A 23,696-nucleotide genomic window follows, 5' to 3' on the forward strand; every position below is an offset into this window, starting at 1 on the left:
TGAATATATAGAAACAAAAAACCATTCGTATTTTAGCTATAGATCGATACATTTCCATTGAATTATATTCATATTTTTTTTTTGGTTTCAATATTTCAAAGTTACAACGTACAAAAAAAAAATGTATTGTCCATCATCAACGATATTATTGACCATATTCTTGGCTACAAATATCATTTTGGTAACAGGTATACCATGGAAATCTGAACAACATAAAGGAACTGAATCAAAACATCAACATTTATTAAATCAAACCCGGGAATATGGTCAACAAATTCATGCTATTTTTCTTGGTGCTTCTATTGTTGAACGTTGGTTAACGGATGGTAAAAATATTTGGAAACAATATTATTCCGAACGTCATGCATTTAATTATGGTATTAGTGGTGATCGTACTGAACATGTTTTATGGCGTATTGAACATGGTGAATTTGATGGTTTACAACCAAAAGTTATTGTTATTATGATTGGTTCGAATAATGTTCCGATTGGTGATATACCATCGGATATTGCTAAAGGTATTCAAATGATTTTGAAAGAATTATTGGCCAAAATGAACAAATCAAAAATATTATTGTTAAGTGTATTTCCACGTGGTGGTGAATCAATCGATAGAAAAGTTGCCGAAGTTAACAATATTATCCACGATTATCAGGATAATTCACGAATTTTTTATCTTGATGTAACTAAACATTTTGAAACAAATCCAGGTAAAATTATTGAAAAATATTATGTCCATGATCATCTTCATCTAACCGAACAAGGTTATCAATTGTGGCATAAAGTTATGGAACCATTGTTTTCAAAATTATTAAAATAATTTACAAAATAATTTACAAATTAAATTACAAATCGAATTTACAAAATTTCCAAAACAATTTTGTAAATTTTCATATAAAATTATCCATGAAAATTTCTTTTAAAAAATTTGTAAATGTATTTAGTTTAATCATTTTTCTTTTTAATTTTTAAATTAGAAAAATAATTTTTATAAAATTAAAATTATAAAATTAAATCAAGCAAATGTCAACAAAAGATGTTGAAGTTTCCGATGTAACACGTATCAGATATTTTCGTACAAATAATCGTGATATAAAAATATCTAAATTAGATCCTAGACAAGGTATACAACATGAAATTGAACAAGCATTAGAAAATAAAAAAAGTAATCAATTAAGAAATGATCATCAAAGAGAATTATTAGAAAAAGGTTATAAATTACGTAATATTATCGGATCCGGATCGTATGCACATGTTTTTCGTGCAAAAGATTTAAGACAATCAATGGAAGTTGCATTGAAATTAATTGAATTAGATAAATGTTCAAAACATTATAAAGATGTTTGTTTACGTAATGAAATATATGTTATTCGAGAATTATCACATGAAAATATTGTTCATTTTTATGAAGCATTTAATACAAGTTTAGCATATGTTATGGTTATGGAATTAGTGGATGCTGGTACATTTGCTGATTTATTGAAAAAAAATGGTCCAGTATCGGATGATCGTGCACGCCGTTTATTTCGTGGTGTATTTTTCGGTGTTGATTATATGCATCAAAAATTAATTGCACATCGTGATTTAAAATTGGAAAATATCCTGTTGAATCGTTATGGACAACCAAAAATTTCCGATTTTAGTCTTTCGCTTATTTGGGATGGTAAACGTTTAGCAACTGATTGGTGTGGTACACCACCATATTTTGCACCTGAAATTTTACAAGGGTAAGTAGTTATTATTTCAATGTTATTTTTTTAACTGTCAAATTTTCATTACCGGATTTTTGATTTTTCGTTCAATCAATCGATTTTAGGGTACCATATAATCCATTAGCATATGATGTTTGGAGTCTTGGTGTTTGTATATTTATAATGACAAATGATACATTACCATTTATGTTTGTTGATTATCAAGAAATGTTACAAAAACAATTAAATCGTGATTGGAAATTTCGTACACGTTATGAACGTTTTATTTCGGAAGATCTGAAACAATTAATTCGTGCAATGTTAGATCCAGATAATAGTAATCGTATTAAGATTAGTGATTTACTTCAAACAAGATGGTTAAGGGCTATTGTTTGATTTGAATTATCATCAAAACAAAACAAACAGACGACAAACACCATTCACAAACACCGTGACATACCGTACACAAACACCATGACACACACACACATCACATGATAGAAATATATTTTTCAAAAAAAAAACAAAAAAACAAAAAACTAATAATAAATTATATTCGCAAAATGAAAACCAAAAAAAAATCAACCCTCGCCTACCCTTCTCTCTTTAAATCCTTGAAAAGCAAGAAGAACACGTTCAACCTGTCCTTGAAACGATAAAAAACATTAAAGTTTTTAAACTAGTTTTTGGTCGGTTTGGTTTGTTGATCGATGGATATTTTCATTGAAACAAAGAACATTTTCACCTGATATTTTAGTTTGAAGACGATCAACAAGTGTGTTGTCTTTTTTTGTCTAGAGAAGAATGTCTTGTTCATCATCAATGGAAACCAAATATAATTTCAATGATAAAGTAGCGATTGTAACTGGATCAAGTTCAGGAATTGGTGCTGAAATTGCTAGACAATTTGCTCGTAATGGTGCTCAAGTAACAATTACTGGTCGTGATTCGAATGCATTACAATCGATAGCTGATGAAATTGAAAAAGAATTCAATCGAAAACCATTAAAAATTATTGGTGATTTAGTTGTTGATCAATCAACGTTACCATTCAGATTAATCAATGAAACAATTTCCACATTTGGACGTTTAGATTTTCTTGTTAATAATGCTGGTGGTGGTTCACCATATGATAGTCTTTTGAACGAGAATCTTATGCAAGGTTTTGATCAAGTTTTTACGTTAAATGTTCGATCGGTGGTTTATTTAACACAATTGGCGGTACCATATTTGGAAAAAACTCGTGGAAATATTATCAATATTTCTAGTATGGCTTCAATAAGACCGGTATGTGTTTTTGGTTTGGTTTGAATAAGATTTTTCCCCTTTGAAAATAATGTCTATTTTTTGCAAAACAGCATTCGATCCTGTATAGTTCATCAAAAGCTGCTGTGGATATGATAACAAAAACATCAGCACAAGAACTTGGCGGTAAAGGAATTCGTGTTAATTCAATTAATCCGGGTTCGGTAACAACACGTTATGCACGTTCGATTGGCATGCCTGAAACAATTCTCGCAGATTATGAAGATGATATCAGAGAACGAACTATTTTGAAATTTGTGCCAAAACCAATTGAAATTGCAAAATTAGCAATGTTTTTAGCATCGGATGATGCTAGAAATATGACCGGTTCAAATATTGTTACCGATAGTGGTTCTTTGTTAATGAAACCATATTAATTTGAATTAAGAATTTTTTTTTGTTGAATAAAAAACAAAGGGTTTTTCATCAAAAATTGATTTTTAATTTTCAAATGTTAACCTCCGTGGTTATTAACAAAGGGTTAACGTTTTTCAACTTTCATAATAATATCTTTTGGTACTAATGTATCAAAATTAACATAAAAATCTAATTTAGTTTTTGAACATAAACTTAAACGATATAAACGAATAAAATGTATGAGCATCATTTTAGCTTCAAATAATGCTAATGTTGTTGCTATACATTTTCTTGGTCCACTACCGAATGGTAGAAATGCTGATTTATTAAATTGTTTATCCGGATTCGATTGATTTTCCGGCAGGAAACGTTCGGGTATAAATTTTTTTGGTTCATAAAAATTATCCGGATCATTATGTAAATCGATTACCGGTATCCGTATTAAATCACCTTTACGTACATCGAACGATATTTTTTTATCACTTGTTTCAAGATGTACATCTTCAGTTGCTATTCGTTCAATTGAAAATACAATTGTTAATAAACGCATTGATTCATTTAAAGCAGCATTAAAATATTCAAATTGATTCAATGATTCAAATGTTATCAATTCATATGGATCATTACAACCATCATCCCTTTCTTTAGCTAATTTTTTCATTGTTTCCATTATTGATTTATAAAGTTTTTCCTGTTTATCTGGATTTGAAGCTAATAAATAAGTGGTAAATAATATAGCCGATGATGTTGTATCAAAACCGGCCGTAAAAAATGTAACACATTGTGCAATCAATTCATCATTGTTAATATCTATTCGATTGATAAAAAAGGTTTAAGAAGAATGGTAATCTGTAATTGCTTAAATCGTTGAACATTTACACTTACGTTTAAATGGCTTACCACTTTGTTCCAAAATTTGTTTCTGTTCTTGTTCAACTTCCAATATTAATTCAATAAAATTATTAGCTTTTTGTGTTTCATTTCGAGTTTTCATTTGTTCACGTTTTTTCTTGATTATTTCTTTGGAAATATTTGCCAGATAATTTAATGCATCTGGTTGTATTTTCAAACCGATCATTTTCAACAGGTTTGGAAATGCCGATGCTAATGCAAATATAGTTAAATCCATAAACGAAATATCTTGCCCAAACAGTTTTCGAGCATTTTGAATTATAGGGTTGTTTGGATCTTGTAATGAATCGATTTTTATACCCATCGATATCTGTACGATACTATCCATTGTAAATCCACCGACCACTTGTTTCATATTAACACAGGGATCATTTTCAATCATTTTATTCAAATGTTTACACATTAATTGAATATTTTCATCTAATGTTGGTTTTACTTTACGTACTTTTCCCGAACTAAATGTTGGTGATACAATTGCTCGTAAACGTTTCCAATCTTCATCATTCAATACGAATAGAAAATTATCCCAAATTGGATCATGAGTGACCATGTTCTGTTGTTTTTGTTTTCCAGAATAAAATCATCAAACAATTTTCATTCATCAAATATCAAGGAGAATTAAACTTACACGACGATTTGGAAATTTAGTAAATTCACGATTACAAACAATCTGTACTAATTCCGGATCGGCAATTGAAATTGTCATACGATTCCACATATTAAAACCAAATATTTTACCATGTTCATTGAAGGCTTTGGTTGTAAACAAATCAAAACGTCTTCCATAACCAAACAAAACGGCAAAATTCCATGCCGGTATTCGTACATATGGAAGATTTTGCCGTTCACATTGTTGTTTTACTTGATATTCTCTGTATTCAATATAAATCCATATTAGTAATGGAATGATGATTGCTGAAAATCCAATCAAATAATAAAAATATTGAATCAGTAATGAAATTGCTGACATTTTTTGTTTTCAATCATAAATGGGAGAAAAATTATATTTGAACAAAATCAACAACATTTTATATATCCATCCATAATCACACAGACATCAATCAAACACATGAATGATATTATCATTATCAATGATTTTTTTGATTATTAAAAGTGATAAAATTGATATTTTTTTTTTGTTTGCCTGTGTTTTGAATAGAAAATTGAACAAATGTCATCATTATTATTATTATTATTAATAATAATAATCAACGTTTATCAACTTTTAAGATAATATCTTTTGGTATAAGTGAATCAATAACAACATGAAAATCGAATTTAGTTTTTGAACATAAACTTAAACGATATAAACGAATAAAATGTATGAGCATCATTTTAGCTTCAAATAATGCTAATGTTGTTGCTATACATTTTCTTGGTCCACTACCGAATGGTAGAAATGCTGATTTATTAAATTGTTTATCCGGATTTGTTTGATTTTCCGGCAGGAAACGTTCGGGAATGAATTTTTTTGGTTCATAAAAATTATCCGGATCATTATGTAAATCGATTACCGGTATTCGGATTAAATCACCTTTACGTACATCGAACGATATTTTTTTATCACTTGTTTCAAGATGTACATCTTCAGTTGCCATTCGATCAATAGAAAATACTATTGTCAATAAACGCATTGATTCATTCAAAGCAGCATTAAAATAATCAAATTGATTCAATGATTCAAATGTAATCAATTCATATGGATCCAAACAACCATCATCTCTTTCTTTGGCTAATTTTTCCAATGTTTCCATTATTGATTTGTAAATTTTTTCCTGTTCATCGGGATTTGATGCTAATAAATAAATAGCATATAATATAACCGATGATGTTGTATCAAAACCGGCCGTAAAAAATGTAACACATTGTGCAATCAGCTCATCATTGTTAATATCTATTCGATTTGAGAAAAATTGAAGTTTCAAACAAACCAAACGACAAACAAAAACTAATAGACTTACGTTTAAATGGTTTACCATTTTGTTCAAGAATCTGCTTCTGTTCTTGCTCAACTTCCAATATTAATTCAATAAAATTATTTGCTTTTTGTGATTTATCTCGAGTTTTCATTTGTTCACGTTTATTTTTGATTATTTCTTTTGAAATATTTGCCAGATAATTTAATGCATCTGGTTGTATTTTTAAACCGATCATTTTCAATAGGTTTGGAAATGCCGTTGCTAATGCAAATATAGTTAGATCCAAAAAAGAAATACCTTGTCCGAATAATTTTTTAGCATTTTGTAGTATCGGGTTATTTGGATCTTGTAATGAATCAATTTTTATACCCATCGATATCTGTATGATACTATCCATTGTAAAACCACCGACAACTTCTTTCATATTAACACAGGGATCATTTTCAATCATTTTATTCAAATGTTTACACATTAATTGAATATTTTCATCCAATGTTGGTTTTACTTTACGTAATTTTCCCGTACTAAATGTTGGTGATACAATTGCTCGTAAACGTTTCCAATCTTCATCATTCAATACGAATAGAAAATTATCCCAAATTGGATCATTGGTTACCATGTTCTGTTTATTTCCAAAATAAAATCATCAAAAATCAATTATCAAAACAATTTTTACATAAAGTAACTTACACGATGATTTGGAAATTTAGTAAATTCACGATTACAAACAATCTGTACTAATTCAGGATCGGCAATCGAAATTGTCATACGATTAAACATATTGAAACCAAATATTTTTCCATGTTCACGGATTGCTTTGGTTATAAACAAATCAAAACGTTGTCCATAACCTAATAATACGGCAAAATTCCATGCCGGTAAACGTGCATATGGAAGATTTTGTCGTTTACAACGTTGTTTTATTTGATATTCTTTGTATTCAACATAAATCCATATTAATAATGGAATTATGGATAAAAATCCAATCAAATAGATGAAATATTGAACCAGTAATGAAATTGATAACATTTTTTTTACAAAAATTATTGAATATTTTCAAATTATAATTAAATTAATTATCGTAAGGAACAAAATTACCCAAAGATTTTTATACCCAAATTTTCAAATCAAATCAAATCACACATCAAACAAACAAACATCCGAATACACTTTTTAAATGACATTGTCTTATCTCAAATTAAGGTTGATTATTGATGAAAAACAAAAAAGCAAAAAATCGAATGTGATACATTAAATATCATTCATTAATCAATTCTTGACTGATGATGATGATCATCATGATCACATGAATGATTTTAATCAGTTTTATTTTGTTTGGTTGTTTTTTGCTCGGTTTATAACCAAAAGGAAAAAAAAAATCTTATCACATTTTTTTTTCGGGTGACAAATCCATCAAATGTGTGTGTGTGTGTGTGTGTGTGTGTGTGTGTGTGTCAATCATTTGCTAATCTTATGTTGATTGTATTGAATAAATAAAAAAAATTCATACGGTAAACAGGGTTTTTTTGAAATAGGAAAAATGTAATGGAAAAATATGTTCTGGAACGAATGGAAATTGATTACAGGGAATATTCCCAAGCAAAACAAAAACAAAACAAAACAAAAATGTTCCATTTTCAATCAAATTAAACATTATAATCATTGAAAAATTCTAATTGAATTTTGATTGAATTTCATTTCAAAAACAACAAATCTAAATAAAATCCATTAAACATTGAACAAATTGATAAAATTTGTAATTTATTTCGTTTTTTTATATTTGTACTTTTCCTTTTCTTTCTTATTTGTAAAATTATTTCTTGAATTCAACAACAACAACAACAGTATTTTAAAAGTTTTTTCCCATTGAACAAACACCGACAAATCCATTAATAGAGAGAAATAATGCAACGAGGATCAACATCAGCTACCGGTTTAGTATCATTAACAAAAAGTGATCCTACAAAATCATTAACACCATTATCATTATCAACACAATCATTAAAAACATCAAAATCAAAATCATCAACAAAATCATTAGCATCAACATCAAATACCAAGGTAAAAGTTGAACGTACAACAAGTAAAACTGGTGATGCAAAAGAAAAGATAAAAATTTCAGCAAAAGTTAATGAAGAAGAGCTGAAAAAAGGACAAAAAAGTCAAGTAAATTGTGGCCTTTATTTTATCCTACAGATTTTAGCATTAGTTACATTAATATTAATGGTCATTTGGTTTATTGAAAATTTTGGTGGTTTATCATTGAAAATGACCGAAGAACATATGGAACAATTTTTCAATCTACATCCATTATTTATGGTATTTGGTTTGGTTTATGTTGTTGCCAATTGTATGTGTATTTTACCAACATCATAGCCTTCCCCCTTACAGAATAATAGAATCCTCAACTAATTTAACCCTTTCCTTCCTTTTTCTATTTTAGCATTACTATTTCTAACATCATCATATGCATTACGTTTTGCACGTATCGTTCTTGCATTTATAATATTAACAATGGGTTGTATTGGTTCAATAATAACATTTTATTGGCATTCAGAAAATGAATATGTACATTTTTATTCATTACATTCATGGTTAGGTATTATAACATGGATATTTTTAATAACATATTTTTTCTATGGTTTTAATGTTTATATAACAAATATTGATGATGATCGTCGTCGTGTACGTATGATACAACATTTACGTTTTATTGGTATTGCAACATTATTGATGGCAGGTGCAACATGTTTGCTTGGTATTTCACAGAATTTAATTGTACGTTCAATGATGAAAACACCACCACCACCACCATCACCAGAAGGATCATCGATAATACCACCAGCAGCAACAACAAATAATGAAACAAGTATTGATGATCAATCAATATTTCAAGCCAATTTGATTGGTAATACAATTGGAATGTTTTTATTTTGTTATATTTTATCAATGATTTATTTGATGGCACGTATGCGTTATGAACCATGGTCAATGAGAAAACGTGAACAAATTGAAAAACAATTACGTGCTACGGTGGAAAAAGCAATGGCACGTTTAGAAGAAGATGGTGTTTTAGATAATAAAAAACAACGTAGTAGTGGTACTGGTATTGGTGGTAGTCGAAGTAAAACTTCAATGACAAGAGGAGGAAGTAATGCTAGTATCATTAATCGTAGGAAAAAATCATCATCAAAATCTGGTTCAAGATCCCGATCTGGTTCAAGATCTCGATCTCGATCTCGATCAAGAACCAAATCAAGAACCAAATCAAGAACTGGATCGAAAACTGGTTCGAAAACTGGATCGAAAACAAAATCATCCGCATCAAAAACATCGGTCACATCGGCAACAACAACAACAACAACCGGAACAATGTCGAAATCAAAAATTTAACCCCGAAAAACCGAAAAAATGACCAAGCAAGCACCAAAGAAATGATTTGGTTTTTTCCTGTTAATTTTCTTCATTGATGATGCAAAAATTTATTTTTATAAAAAAAAAGTTTTTACAAAAAAAATTTTTTACTTATAAATATTTTTTTATTTCAACAAAACATTCTTGTTCAACAAGTTGTTTTGGATTTTCAACAATCAAATCTTTAATTGATTCACGAAATTTTCCAATAGTACATGGTTCTAAACAATCAGGAAATTGTAATGGATAAACTAATTCGGTTTCAGTTGAATTCAAATAAAATCCTTTAAAATATGGTTCATTAATTTGAGAATTTTCATATACTTCTAACATTATGGTTGAACCAAATGATGGTGGAATTCCATTGTAAACTTTCATTGATGCAAGAAATTGTGCTAACCATTCATCGTGCTTGAATTGTTTTAAAAAATGGATAAAGTATGGTTAAAATCGATGAAAGTGAAGAATCAAGAATCAAAAATCAATAATGACTTACAGTCGAATAGATATAAATCTGATGACGTCGATCATTTGTGGACGATGATGATTGACTATCATTACCAAAATGCGTATTTAACCGTTGAAATATTTCACCGAAAATTGCACCTGAAAATATTAATTTAATTAGCGTGTTTTGTTTTAAAATTCAGTTGAAAATAAAACAAACCACAACGAAAACGTTGAATTTTTCTTGATGTTGAATTAAATTGAAATACATAATCATTAATGATTTTCAATTCATTCCAAATATTATCATTTAACCATTTAGGTGATGGCAGATCAAAATTATGTTCAGATAAAAGAATATCATAAATATAAGCAGCATTAACTAAATTCATTTCATCCAATGAATAACCAGTCCAATTGGAAAGTTTTTCAAATAAATTTCGATATTTTTTGGAAATATTTTTCGCCACTTTTGATTGATAAATTTCATTGTTTAATATATGTTCAGCAACTGGACAATTATAATCTGGATTTAAAAGCTTTTTTTTCGGGGGAAAAAAATCAGTGGAAAATTAGTTACTTCAGGGTTAAAATTTATTGATTTATTAATTACCGAATCATATTCAAATGGAACAGTTTGTATTGCAATCGGTTGCCATAAACTACCCAATGAATCATTCATCCATTTCCATTGATTTTCCGGTGGAAACATACCGGCTAATAATAATGTTACTGATTGTAAACAACGTTCAGAACCAGAACTTCTAACATAAACATTTCTTGGTGATTTTTGTTCGATCGGAAAATGATTACCACCATCATTTTGGTTATAATAACGTTTTGAAAGATATTGTCCTAAATGATAAAGACGACGTTTTCCTTTGTTTATCAATTGTCCAATACCAACACTATTGGTTATATTATCTTTAAATGGATCATTTGGATATAATTGATATGGTGTTCGTTCACCATGACGATGAAACTGTGTGTAAATGAAAAAATTGAAAAATGAAAAAATGAATGAATTTAGTCCAAAAAAAGTAACATGTTTTACATGAAATAAAACCATCAACATTACCAGAAATACAAGTTTCAATTCTTCATTCGGTTTGTTTGGTTGATGATTAATTTCGGTTGAAATTATCGATTCGAATGTTGTTGAAACACAAAATAATAACAATAATAAGAAGAATATGATCGAATGATGAGGAACAAAAATCATCATTTTTTTACTATTCATGATTCGTTTGAAAGATGCTCAAAACACACACACACAGAGACAATCGAATGTTTGTTGCAATTTGAAATCAATGTTCTTCGTTTTGGAAAAATTAAAAATAGAAAATGCAAATCACAAATTTTCAAGAGAATTTGATTGATTGTTGATCGTTGATCGTTGATAATGATGGTTGATAATCAATGATATTAATCAATCATTTATGGATTTATTTTATCCATAACAACACAATCAATATCCATAATTGATTTGTTTTGCTTTGTTTATTTTTTTCCTGGTATCCCAAGAGCAATATGTGTTTAAAATAATAAAAAAAAAAATCATTTTCAAATGAAATTTGCTTTGAAATTATCATCGACTTTGTTGTTGTTGCTGTTGTTGATAATGATAATCAAAAAAAAAAAAAAAAATTAAAAGCAGAAGATATACAAATCCATTTCCATATTGGCCATTGTATATCATTTCCATTTTCTATTTTCATTTGATCTCTATTTGGGTTAAAATAGTAAATCATTTTTCATCATGTGATTATCATTCACGAGCTCGTGTATCTTTTCTTTTTTTTTTTTGTTCTTGGAACTGATAAAATTTGATCATATTTTTATCGTAATAAATGTCAAAATGGCTCCTTCAAATCGTCGAATACAATTTAATCTTGAAAATATCAATGAATATGATAATCAATGTGATAAAAACAGTGCGAAACAGGTAAAAATACCTGCATTTCAAAAATCAAGATTCGAATTGTCATCGAACAACAACAAACAAAATGAACCATCATCAATAAAAGAACAATTTCGTCCTGATTTAAAACAATTATCATTAACAGAATTGAAAAATTTATTGATTAAACAGGAAAAAATTGTACGAAATAGGTTTGTTTTACATTTTTTTGTTTTGTTTTGTTTTCTTTTAATGTTTTCATTGATTATAAAATTAAACAGAAAACTTTTAGAAAATCTCAAAGATAAAGGAGAAAAAGCTAAAAAATTTTTAAATGAAATTCAACAAGAAATTTTAATCCGTGAACAAAATATTAGCAAAAATATTGTAAAAACCGAACAATTATTGGAAGAATTGTCCATAAAAGAAGAAATTAAAGAAGAGATTAATGATGATAATGAAATCAAAATGATTGAACAGGTGAGTATCTTGATCAGGCTATCTTTTTCATAGTTTTTTAATGAAAAATTTTTAACCAAACAAAAAAAATTAGCCAAAAATATCGCAATACAAAGATGCATATAGTCAGAATCGTGCACGTCTTTTGGATCAAAATCATTCGAACAAACGTTTTAATCAACCTGCAGCCAAAACAACAACTGCAGTCATAGAACCGCAACGTTCAGTAAGAACATTATCCTACCTGGAATCATTGGAACATTTGGAAAAAGCAACAAGGAAAGAAAAACATTCATTACATGAACAAATGATTCGATTTTATGATTACAGAACTCGTGATGATGATGATGATGATGATGGTGAATATGATGATGAATCGGTAGATTCCGATAACGATGATGATGATCCAGATCGTAATTATATTCGTGTAAATTTTCAATAATAATTTTTTTCCTGTAATGATTATTGTGAAAATAAATCAAGTTTCAATTTCAATACTGGTAACCAATGGTAACGGTATGTTTGTTTTTCTGTTTTTTTTTCAACTTTCAATCAATCATGTTATGTAATGAAACGAAAGACACAACTTTTGAGTGCAAAGATTTTTGTCCAAAAATTTTTGCGAATTTTGTGAATTTCGGAATTTGATCATTTCGATTGTGTGGGAGAAAAAAAAGAAACAATGAATATGAACGATCTAGTTGGAACATGGGAAGTTCCATTATATGATAAAATACATAAAATTCAATTTGAACATGGAACAACAACTGGCCGTCGTGTTTTATGGATCGATGGTGAGGTATCTAATCTAAATCTTTTTCTTTCTTTTTTTCCCGTTTTCTGATTATCATTGATTATGGAAAATTTTTCTCTATTTTTTTTATAGATTGTATCACGTAAAGAATGGATGTTTAAATTGGTTGGTAGTGAACCATTCGAAATAAAAAATCCAGATAATAATAATGAAATTGTTGCAAAATGTGAAATAATTATAAATGCTTGTCTTGGTTTTACATATGAATATATCCTTTATGTAAATGGTAAACAATTTAAAACATTTCGTGAAAAACAATCAAAAATTATGCGTGCATGGCATTTTGATTTGAAAAATGATGACGACAATGGTAATGATGATGATACAAAAGAAAAGAAACAATTTCGTGTTGTATTAGGTATTGAGGATGATGATGATATGAATTTAGTAAATATTAACCAAATAATTTCTTTTGGTAGAAAAAGATACATTGGATGTATGGGTAAATGGACAGAAAAAAGAAACAACAAATGAATTTGGTGATTCCGAAGGTACGGAAATAACATTCGATTTAACTGATGAATATAATGGTTGTATTAAAACAATAAGTAGTGGTGATAAACGTAAAGGTATGATTTATGTATTGGAAGTTAATGGTAAACAAGTTGAAGAAATTGAACCAGAAGTATCATCATCATCTTAATTCTTAATTAGTTTTATTTTAATTATCACAAACAATTTTTGTTTTGAAGAAAAAAAGAAGGCATTTCTATTTTGTTTTTTTTTACATAGACAAAAAGTTATATTACAATGGAAAATTTGTTATTTGACTAGGTCATCGATCATCGATTCGATTATCGATGACTTTGATAGAATTCTGATGTAATTAAAATTTATTTTGTTAACGATGTAGATTCAAGTTGTTGTTGTTGTTGTTGTTCAATCATTTTTGAATAATTATAACGACGAAAAAAATTTTTACCTGCTTCATATGAACTAATCATAATTGCACATGCAGGTGCAACTCTAATTAATCTTGGTACAATACCGGTAAATAAACCACGATAACCATGTTCTTGATAGATTTTCTTCAATATATCTTTAGTTTTTTTCGATGAATTATTATTATCATTAATTAATTGATTACCTAATTCAATTTGTCTATGTGTTTTAACAACATCGAATGGAAGGGTGATTGTTGCAGCAATAGAACCAGAAATTGCACCGGAAAAAAAACTTATACCAAAATCAAAATCATCCACATCAATTTGATTATTGACATTGATCAATAGAAAATGTTTAATATTTTCATAATTTAACCAATAAATTATTGAAAATGGTACATCACGAAGTAATGTTGCATTCAAACCATTCCATAAACGAAATATACCTTCCGAACGTATTAATTTTCGTATGGCTAAATGAATTTCATGATAACTTAATTTTTGTGATTGCATTTTTGTTCGTATCATTTCTAATGGTGAAATTACTGTTGCTGCAACCATACGTGCTGATCCACCAGCCATTGCTGGAATTAGTAAATTTCCCAAACTATCAATTTGTGTTTGTTGTTGAAATTTTTTTCGAAGTCTATCACGTAGTTGATCATAAATGGTAAAATACATTACAGTTGCTGGAACGGCCATTATTCTGATTGAATGAAAAACAAAATTGAAAATTATTGATTTTTAAAAACGCAAACATTCAAACATACAAAGTTGGTGGCAATCCACTCCATAATGATGTAATACCTTCATGACGGGCAATTTTGATCAAACCATCCTGCATAAAATGATCAACAAAAAATTAGTTTTTTCCAAAAAAAAAAAAAAAAAACATTCGAATATAAACAAACCATTGTTCCATTAAAATAATTTGGTCGTCGATACCAAAGATCATGAATTTGTTTATCTGTCAAATGTTTAACAGTTGATAAACTATGATATAAACATTTTGCATTGGTTTTTGTTTGTTTTGTATTATTATTATTGTTATTGAATGAATGAAAATAATTAAAATTTATTGTCTGTTTATTGTTTGTTTTTTGTTGTTGTCCATTAATTTGGCAAAAATTAATTTGTTTACCGTTAAATTTTGAATTATTATTGTTGTTGTTGTTACCACCATTCGTTAAACAATAACAAACATGATCCATCAAACCATTACAATAAACAAAACATTTATTTTTCATAAATTCTTTTTGCTGTGCTTGTAAACGTATTTTTACTACATCCAATGGTGTAACTATAGATTGGAGAGATTTTATATGTGGGAAAAAAAAGATTAGAAAACTAAATGGTAACAAAACGAAAACAAACCTAAAATTGATGTTAAAAATGAACCGGTACATGATGAAATCATCTGTTGGACAGGTGTTATCTTTACATCTGATAATTTTGTTTTATTTATAGTCGACATTGTCACAAAAAAAAAAAACGAAGAGAATTATCCTAATTTACAAATGAAAAACCTATAGACAACAAAAACACTTGTAATATGAGCTCATGCTGAATATTATCATCATCTCGATATCGAGAAATGTTGTTGTTGATGAAAAGCACGTGACACACGATATTCACGATATAATCATGTCTAATCATTAAACGACGTATGTTCGAGTGAATGATTTATTTTTGGCTGAATTGATATCAATATTGAATGTACGAATTTTTGAATTTTGAAATGAAATGATTCAACAAATTTTATTCATTATGATAATGATAAAAACAATAAATTAAAAAAAAAGAAAACATTGAAAAGGGGTATTATGATAATGATGATGATTAGTTTGGATAAATTTGATATGATGTTATAATACCCCAATGATCACTTGGAAAACAAACATGTGGTTTTAAACGTTGTAAACCAATTAAACCAAAATGAACGAGATCGATTTGTTTTGATGGTTCTGAACAACGTATAAATACACGATCAAAACGCATACGTGGTTTGTATGGTTGTCGTCGACCACCACTTGAAGAAGACGATTGCCGTCCTAATTCTTCACCACCATTAAATTCAAGATTATCATTACGCATCATATCCCATGTATATTCAACTTCACGACGACGTCCAGTTGCAATCCATGCATCTTGAACATTTGATGGTAAATCACCAATTTCAGCAAGCTAAAAGATATCATTGTTAGTTGAGAAAAAACAATTTCTTCGCCAAACAAACCTCTTTATCACGTAGATTAAAATCACCGGCTGCAATGATTGTTGATTGTCGATCAATCGATTCTAATAAACGTAAAAGATAAGCCAATTGTTGTTGACGTATGGTTGCAAATTCTTTAGTACTTTCAAGATGTGTATTCAACAAACATAATTTAGCATTTTCGATTGTAATCTAAACGAAATTCAAAGGAGAAAAAAAACAAACCAAATTACCAGATTGCTATTGTTTGAACAAAAACATTCTTACATCAGTACGAAGAATATTTCTACCCATTCGAGTATCTTTGAAATTGATAATTTCTTTTCCATTATCAATTTTGATCCATTGTCTTCGAGCCACTAAAGTCATTGTATAATAATCAGTTGAATCGGATACGAAACCGGAAAATATTTCAAAATTATCGGATAAATTTTGTCGAATTATCTGTTCAGATTTATGACGAACTTCTTGTAAAAATACAATTGTTGCTTTTTCATCCAAAATTATCTTACAAATAGCTTTGATGCGAATCGAAAGATTTTTTTCATTCAAACTATCAATATTATATGTTATATGACGAAATAAACGAAGTTGATCATTATTATCATGTTGAATTTTAGCTTTTCTATGGAATATAACGATAAAAAAAAGTTACGATAAAAAAGAAAAATGGAAATTAAAATTCTGTTTGTCATACTTGTTTACAGGATCATTATGATCATCATCGTCATCATCATCTTCGTCATTATCATCGTCATTATCTTCGACATTTTTACCATCCTTTTGTTGTTGTTTTTCTTTTTCTTGACGACAATAATCATCATGCATCCATTCAAAATAATCATTAATAGCTTCAACAACTTTCCATGAATGTTTTATCAGATATTTTTGGGCCGTTTCTAAATTACCTTCGGTAACAAGCATAAATTCATCAATTAATTTCTGTTGATCAACGTTATTATTATCATTATTCATGGTTGACAAAATGACAAAGAAGCTTAATGATGATCTTAAGTATATGATAATAATGGATTATGAATTTTGATTGTAAATAAATGAAAAATGAAAAAATGTCATTTTCAAAAAGTCATGCTTCGATGCATCATTACAAAAAATAAAATAGTATCGATAGTATCGATATTAGGATTCGATAGTTAAATCCCATTAATAAAAAAAAATAGATTCTTGTTTTTGGATTCGATTGTTTGTTTGATGAAACATGAGAATTTCGTTGATCCAACTCTAAATGTTTTTAACAAAAAAAAAAACGAAATTGTTTTGTTTTGTTTTGTTTTGTTGTCTTTTTTAGGTTTCACCCAATATTGTTTTTTCAAAAATAAAGAATAATTTTGGTACTTTTCCGTTCGACAAATTAAAAATTGAATAACGTGCCTTGTCTAACACGGAATATTTTGTTTGACAAATATTTGTCAAACAAAATGAAATAACTAAATCATCATCATCATCATTTCATAATCATCGAACAATAAGTATGATCGACAAATTAAACAAAAACAGTAAACATCAGACATGATGATGATGATGAACAAGAGATATCTGGTATAATCTAGTCTGATAAAACATGATAATAACATGAAATGTGAAACAAAAACACACAGAGTATCGATTTGTCATTTTTTTTGTTTGATTGACAATTTGTTTCCTCTTTTTTTTCTCGATTTCGATTATTATTATTTAGCAAATGAAATTGAATTATACAAACACATTTTGGGCTGTCCAAATCAATCATTTGAACAAATTTTTTGCTAACTGCTCCAATCAATCAATCAACCATCAGTGATGATGGTAAATTCTTTGGAAATACTCAAAATAACCCCTTTTTAATCGTCATAATCGTCCACTCTAAGTTGGACTCATGAAGATTTTAAACCAAAAAAAAAAATTGATGGCCGAACAAGAATTTTTTTCTGCTTTCAAATTCACCCGAATAGATTGACAATCCGAACAAAAGGATAAAGAAAAAAACTGGCTTTGCAATTATTTTTTTCATCATTATTGAACGACAATTTTCATCTGAACATCCGAAGCTTATTTTATTTATTTATTTTCATTTCGCAAACAAAACAAAAACTTCTATAAGTGCACATTGATTATTCAAAAAAAAAAAATCACCAAACTCAAAGTTGTTATTCAACTTTTAAATTTCCAATGAAAGTTTTTCTTCTTCGATTCGATTCGATTCGATTCGAATTCGATTCTCAAGTTTTGGGTAAGTGATGCGATTTCTTTCACAAAAATCTTTTCTTTTTTTCTATATATGCAGCAATATGCAACACTATTCCAGTGTATCTCATCATCATCATCATCATCATTATCATCGATCACACTTGTTTGCAAATATTATTATTATTATTGTGTGACGTTGATGTTGCTTGTTTTTGCTTCATTCATTCATTCATTCATTCATTCATTCATTCATTCATTCATTCATTCATTTCTTTTTCTTTAATCACATTGATTTCTTTTCAATGCGAATCATTTTTTTTGAATCGAAATCCATAATAGTGATTGTACACTGACTACAATCAATGTATGTGTATTAAGTATCTCTCTGTGTTTGTGTGTGGATTGATGGGCGACAAAGGCGATTTTGATTATTATTATTATTATGATGATTTGGTTGGATCTTAAGTCGTCTTCGTTTGTTTGTCGTCGTTGTCGTCTTTAGAATGAATATAGAATGATAACCAGATATATGCAATAGTTTGGATTTTCTTTCTCTTTCTTCTTTCTTTCTTTCACAATTGATCATCATCATCCTTTTTTTTCACAAGAATCATTCTTCTTTCTTTTTTTCTTTATGGCGTCGACTCTTTAACGATGATGACAATTTAAAAAAAAAAATCACAACCAAAAATAAAAAGTAAACTTTTTTTTTTGCTTTGATTCTCTTTAATTATTTCCAAATCCATTTGCTTTGTTTTTGTTTTTTGCTTCTTGCGACTTTTTTTATTTTGGATTTCTTAATTTTCTTATGTATAATTACTCATTCTTAATTATTACAATGATGATGATCAACAGCAAAATTCTTTTATAAAGAAATCATATAATATTATAATCACATTTCGTCATCGAATGTTGTTGTTGTTGTTGCATTTTTTCGCCATCATCATCGCCATTCGTTTAGCAACAGAATCGATTTGAAACAAACTTTTTGTTCTCATTTTTTTCTGAAGAAAGAATTCAAATGAATACTTGAAGTACTCAAAAATCAAAAAAATTTCATCATCAAATTATGTCGAAAGAATCATTTTATTTAATTTAAAAAAGAAAACAGAATATTTATCAGGAAAATCCAAATGTTTTTTTTTTTTGTTTTGTTGTTTTATTGTGAATATATAATCAATAAACTCATCAATATTATCCATTATTTTTTTGAAAATCATACACAGGGTATCACTCATCATCATCATCTTGGCTAATATATTATATATTGATGTCAGAAAAATCAAACATCAACGATCTTTTATGTTGAATATAAGATCAAATTTCGTTTCATCAACCAATTATAATCATCATCAGTCAATCAATCTTATCATAAATCAATTATTATTATTGTTTTTTTTTAAATCTATTCTCTATTAAGAGGGGAGTGATTTATATTCTCAAATTACAATATATATTGTTTCGTTTTTGTTAGTTTTCAAGTAAAAAAATGAAAATGAAAATGAAAATGGAAGAAATCATTCATCGTTAAACACGTTTGATATTTCAATATATTATTCTTCACTATTTTAACAACACCAACAACAACAACGATAAAAATTGATAATGATGTTATGAAAAATTTGATCAACGCGGTAACTATATTATACCTCCAACATTTCACATCATTATTCATTCATTCATTCATTTTCTGGTGATATAATTAATTTATTCAAAAGTTTCATCATCGAAATCATGTCATATAACAATGTTAATAGGTCATTATTATTATGGCCAACATTTATATTGGCAACATTACCGATCACCAAACAATCATCATATAATTATCATCGAAAATTTGTAATTTTATTATTATCATTTTGTTTGATAATTTGTTGTTGTTGTTCATCATTATGTTGGTCTCACATTCATCATCATCATCATCATCATCATACTGTTGATGAAGAATATTTAGATTCAAGAAAAGAATTGCCTTGTGGACATATTCCACCTAAACTTAATCAGATAAGATTTGCTCATATTGATGATGTGGATAATAACAACAATGATAATAATCAACAAAATAATAATGATGATCATCATATTATAAATAAACGAAATGAACCAAAACAACAACAACAATATCAAAATTTACGAATTAAATATTTTTATGATGAAAGTGTAGAGAGAATTACAAAAGAAAAATATTTAATTATTGATGTATGTATTGTTTTATATTTTTCTCAATGATAATTAATCATTCGATTGTTTTGTTTTGTATTTGTTTTTTCATCAAACAAAAATAGAAAGTTGTTTTACCTGAAGCCATAAACTATTGGCAACAAGCATTATTTGTCAAACCATTCAATGTGCCTATCAAATTAAATCGGTCAGTACATATTCTTTTCTTTTCTTTTCTTTTTCGATTGATTTATGATCATCATCATTTTTTTTCATTTTAAATAGACGATGCATACGAGATAATCCAGAATTTTTAGTCAATCAAGATTATTGTATTGAAGGATGTGAACAGCATACATTTTGTGGTGAAGTAGTTATACCTGATGAACATCTTGAAGTAATTTTTTTTATTGCATTAATTATTTCTATCAATCATTTAATGATAAATTATTATTATTAATGATCAGGATTGTGTCGTATGTGATGAACATGGTCGAGATTGTTTACGAGAAAAAACATCGAGCACAAATCATTCATTAATCAATGGTATAAATGATGCTGATTTTGTTTTCTATATTTCAACATTACAATCAACACGATGTGGAAAAGGTAGTACAATTGCCTATGCTGCTCATTGTCAACAAGAAACTCATTTGAATCGGTTAGTGTTGAATGTGTAAAACTTTATAATGATAATAATATATTTATTCGAATTCTATAGACCAATAGCTGGACATGCAAACATATGTCCAGATTCAATATCAACAAAACCACAAGATTTAGAAACATTAATTTCAACATTCAAACATGAAATTTTACATGCACTTGGATTTTCAGTTTCATTATATGCCTTTTATCTTGATCCTAATGGTTCAAATCCGACTATTGATGCTTTTAAAAATCAACAAAACAAACATTCATTAAATAATAATCGAGGTGTGTTGAATGGTGGTGGCGGTGGAGGAGGAGGAGGATCAATGTTGATGATTTCCAAGAAAATTTTACAACGAGTTCCACGTAAAAATTGGATGGTACGAGGTGGAAATATAACGAATAATGTTTTTGTTATTTCAACTCCAAATGTCTTGGTAATATTTTTTTTCGTGAATGATTTCATTATAATTTAATTATTTATAAATCATATTTTATTAATTTTTTTCAGCGAGAAGTACGAAATCATTTTAATTGTTCCAAATTAGAAGGAGCTGAATTAGAAAATCAAGGCGAAGATGGAACATTGTTGACTCATTGGGAAAAACGATTATTTGAAAATGAAGCCATGACCGGTACTCATACACAGAATCCTGTATATTCAAGAATAACATTAGCTTTAATGGAAGATACTGGGTTTGTTTTATTTTTTTTTCTAGGAAAAAAACGTTAACATTATTGATTTTGTCTTTTTTTTTCTAATTCAGTTGGTATAAGGTCAATTATAGTCTGGCACAGCCATTAGAATGGGGTAGAAATCTTGGCTGTGATTTTGCAATGAAATCATGTAAGGAATGGATAGATACTAAACGTCGTCAAGGCAAATCAATTCATCCATTTTGTGATCGTGTAAAAAAAGATCCTTTACAAACTGAATGTACAGATAATAGAGATTCGGTAGCTTTATGTAATCTACGACAATATGATGAAAAATTGGATAGAAAATTTCAGAATTTTGATGATATAAAAAATATTAGCCATGATTCTGTTAGCTATTTTGGTGGTTCAGTTATTTTGGCCGATTATTGTCCTTATATACAGGAATTTACTTGGAAACAGAATAATGAAACTGTACGCGGATCAAAATGTTCGTATCCAGAGAATAATCCATCTATTGAGAAAAATTTTGCTCTCGAACATTATGGCATCGATTCTAAATGTATGAATCATGGTGATGAAATGTGGGTTGAACGAACATGTCAAGAGGTATATTGATTAATTGAAATATTTTTCTGATTTTAGTGATTTGATTATTATTTTTTTCCTTAGATACGACAATGGCAACATTGGGGTTCTGGTTGTTATCAATATCGATGTACGGAAGATGGTTTTATTAGCATTCTAATTGCAAATCATACATATATTTGTTTGTATGATAATCAAGAAATAAAAATTCAACTTTTCTATAATAATTGGCTACATAAAGGTTCAATTATTTGTCCAAAATGTACAGAATTATGTTCGGTATGTTATTCATTGAAAATAATGATTATTATTTGATTATATATTTTTTTTCATTTATAAAATCGAATAGAATTGCAAAATACTTGATTCAGAAAATCTTGATCGTTTAAAAAATATAACTGTTTATGATCGTGATCATCTAAAATGCTCATCAACAACACCGAAAAATTATTCCGATTCACTTTTTATTATTTATCTAATTTTATCTGTGATATTCATCTATTTTTCATCATAAACATTTCTTTCATTCCATTTCTACGATTTGAATGAATGTATGGTATCTTAATGTTTCTATTTGTCGATGATGAACAACAATAACGAAGGGAACAACAGACCTTACCCATGAACATTCTTCAGATTATCATTTTTATTTCGGTTTTATCATCTTACATACCAATTATTCTGTTGACAGTATTTTTTTTTTTTTTTGTTGTTATTTTTTCTTCCATTCTTTTTTTTCTCCTTTCTCAACTTCATTTATTCCAGAATTTAATTTTTAAAGAAAGAAACAAAATCTTAATTTGTTTTCCCTCATCAAAGGATTCAAATTCTTCTTCTATCATCCCAATTTAAATTACCAAGATTTTAAAAACATCAATAGAAAAACAATGATATTTACCATTTTGCATTGAAATTATTGTAACTAAATTGATGGAAAACTTTATGAATCGACGTAAAAAAACATTTACACAAAAAAAAAGACCAATTTTTATTTATATATTTATAAAAAAATCTTTTTTCTTGTCTTAAAATTTTAAATCTTTTTTTTAAATCAGATTACAATAATGAGAAATTGGCAACAGATGGCGGTAAAATTACCAAAAAAATAAATAAATAAATTTGAAATTTCAAACAGC

The 23,696-nt window shown here is 28.0% G+C and overlaps 11 protein-coding genes across 14 annotated transcripts; 7 read left to right on the forward strand and 4 right to left on the reverse strand.

Moving 5' to 3' along the window:
- The first annotated feature begins 17 nt into the window (after positions 1-17).
- LOC113789106 (platelet-activating factor acetylhydrolase IB subunit alpha2-like) lies at positions 18-1,035 on the forward strand. Its single transcript, XM_075821594.1, has one exon. The coding sequence runs from the start codon at positions 122-124 to the stop codon at positions 818-820; it is 699 nt and encodes a 232-aa protein (XP_075677709.1). The 5' UTR covers positions 18-121; the 3' UTR covers positions 821-1,035.
- Positions 919-2,087, forward strand: LOC113789118 (testis-specific serine/threonine-protein kinase 3-like). The gene is made up of 2 exons (XM_027338611.2): positions 919-1,727; positions 1,817-2,087. Exons 1-2 carry the CDS (start codon positions 1,024-1,026, stop codon positions 2,085-2,087), a joined length of 975 nt encoding a protein of 324 aa, XP_027194412.1. The 5' UTR covers positions 919-1,023.
- A 403-nt stretch (positions 2,088-2,490) lies between these two features.
- LOC113789119 (3-oxoacyl-[acyl-carrier-protein] reductase FabG-like) lies at positions 2,491-3,429 on the forward strand. The gene is made up of 2 exons (XM_027338612.2): positions 2,491-2,978; positions 3,050-3,429. Exons 1-2 carry the CDS (start codon positions 2,496-2,498, stop codon positions 3,371-3,373), a joined length of 807 nt encoding a protein of 268 aa, XP_027194413.2. The 5' UTR covers positions 2,491-2,495; the 3' UTR covers positions 3,374-3,429.
- LOC113789113 (uncharacterized) lies at positions 3,416-7,265 on the reverse strand. The gene is made up of 6 exons (XM_075821605.1): positions 6,875-7,265; positions 6,227-6,806; positions 5,477-6,159; positions 4,894-5,244; positions 4,239-4,818; positions 3,416-4,163 (listed from the first exon to the last, which is right to left on the reverse strand). Exons 1-6 carry the CDS (start codon positions 7,211-7,213, stop codon positions 3,478-3,480), a joined length of 3,219 nt encoding a protein of 1,072 aa, XP_075677720.1. The 5' UTR covers positions 7,214-7,265; the 3' UTR covers positions 3,416-3,477.
- Positions 7,266-7,933: 668 nt separating this feature from the next.
- On the forward strand, positions 7,934-9,685 carry LOC113789114 (uncharacterized). Its single transcript, XM_027338607.2, has 2 exons — positions 7,934-8,534; positions 8,628-9,685. Exons 1-2 carry the CDS (start codon positions 8,090-8,092, stop codon positions 9,575-9,577), a joined length of 1,395 nt encoding a protein of 464 aa, XP_027194408.2. The 5' UTR covers positions 7,934-8,089; the 3' UTR covers positions 9,578-9,685.
- A 9-nt stretch (positions 9,686-9,694) lies between these two features.
- On the reverse strand, positions 9,695-11,600 carry LOC113789115 (prostatic acid phosphatase-like). The gene is made up of 5 exons (XM_027338608.2): positions 11,124-11,600; positions 10,659-11,027; positions 10,266-10,584; positions 10,095-10,204; positions 9,695-10,009 (listed from the first exon to the last, which is right to left on the reverse strand). Exons 1-5 carry the CDS (start codon positions 11,283-11,285, stop codon positions 9,710-9,712), a joined length of 1,260 nt encoding a protein of 419 aa, XP_027194409.2. The 5' UTR covers positions 11,286-11,600; the 3' UTR covers positions 9,695-9,709.
- Positions 11,601-11,766: 166 nt separating this feature from the next.
- LOC113791212 (uncharacterized) lies at positions 11,767-12,899 on the forward strand. Its single transcript, XM_027340957.2, has 3 exons — positions 11,767-12,157; positions 12,227-12,425; positions 12,499-12,899. Exons 1-3 carry the CDS (start codon positions 11,904-11,906, stop codon positions 12,844-12,846), a joined length of 801 nt encoding a protein of 266 aa, XP_027196758.2. The 5' UTR covers positions 11,767-11,903; the 3' UTR covers positions 12,847-12,899.
- LOC113791213 (fas apoptotic inhibitory molecule 1) lies at positions 12,815-13,861 on the forward strand. Of its 2 annotated transcripts, XM_075821596.1 has the most exons (4): positions 12,815-12,920; positions 12,985-13,203; positions 13,291-13,576; positions 13,638-13,861. In XM_075821596.1, exons 2-4 carry the CDS (start codon positions 13,087-13,089, stop codon positions 13,859-13,861), a joined length of 627 nt encoding a protein of 208 aa, XP_075677711.1. In that variant the 5' UTR covers positions 12,815-12,920; positions 12,985-13,086. The 2 variants fall into 2 exon arrangements, with proteins under 2 accessions (XP_075677711.1, XP_027196759.2); XM_027340958.2 differs by lacking the exon at positions 12,815-12,920 and having other exon boundaries at positions 12,933-13,203.
- Positions 13,858-15,680, reverse strand: LOC113791211 (mitochondrial glutathione transporter SLC25A40-like). Of its 2 annotated transcripts, XM_027340956.2 has the most exons (5): positions 15,477-15,677; positions 15,244-15,402; positions 15,014-15,069; positions 14,873-14,940; positions 13,858-14,808 (listed from the first exon to the last, which is right to left on the reverse strand). In XM_027340956.2, the coding sequence occupies exons 1-5, from the start codon at positions 15,574-15,576 to the stop codon at positions 14,052-14,054; spliced, it is 1,140 nt and encodes a 379-aa protein (XP_027196757.2). In that variant the 5' UTR covers positions 15,577-15,677; the 3' UTR covers positions 13,858-14,051. The 2 variants fall into 2 exon arrangements, with proteins under 2 accessions (XP_027196757.2, XP_075677703.1); XM_075821588.1 differs by having other exon boundaries at positions 15,014-15,402; positions 15,477-15,680.
- Positions 15,681-15,833: 153 nt separating this feature from the next.
- Positions 15,834-17,393, reverse strand: LOC113791210 (tyrosyl-DNA phosphodiesterase 2-like). Its single transcript, XM_027340954.2, has 4 exons — positions 17,015-17,393; positions 16,585-16,942; positions 16,339-16,509; positions 15,834-16,286 (listed from the first exon to the last, which is right to left on the reverse strand). Exons 1-4 carry the CDS (start codon positions 17,290-17,292, stop codon positions 15,942-15,944), a joined length of 1,152 nt encoding a protein of 383 aa, XP_027196755.2. The 5' UTR covers positions 17,293-17,393; the 3' UTR covers positions 15,834-15,941.
- A 572-nt stretch (positions 17,394-17,965) lies between these two features.
- Invadolysin (leishmanolysin-like peptidase, invadolysin) lies at positions 17,966-23,546 on the forward strand. Of its 2 annotated transcripts, XM_075821586.1 has the most exons (10): positions 17,966-18,547; positions 19,731-20,703; positions 20,790-20,872; positions 20,950-21,061; positions 21,132-21,325; positions 21,386-21,752; positions 21,827-22,011; positions 22,083-22,581; positions 22,645-22,839; positions 22,910-23,546. In XM_075821586.1, exons 2-10 carry the CDS (start codon positions 20,239-20,241, stop codon positions 23,072-23,074), a joined length of 2,265 nt encoding a protein of 754 aa, XP_075677701.1. In that variant the 5' UTR covers positions 17,966-18,547; positions 19,731-20,238; the 3' UTR covers positions 23,075-23,546. The 2 variants fall into 2 exon arrangements, with proteins under 2 accessions (XP_075677701.1, XP_027196762.2); XM_027340961.2 differs by lacking the exon at positions 17,966-18,547 and having other exon boundaries at positions 19,649-20,703.
- Positions 23,547-23,696: the final 150 nt, after the last annotated feature.

The sequence above is a fragment of the Dermatophagoides pteronyssinus genome, unplaced genomic scaffold (genome assembly GCF_027571235.1).
Source record: "Dermatophagoides pteronyssinus isolate colony J.1.1.1.1 unplaced genomic scaffold, Derpt_VIB-CSIC_2022.12 sq0011, whole genome shotgun sequence".
NCBI lineage: Eukaryota > Metazoa > Arthropoda > Arachnida > Sarcoptiformes > Pyroglyphidae > Dermatophagoides > Dermatophagoides pteronyssinus.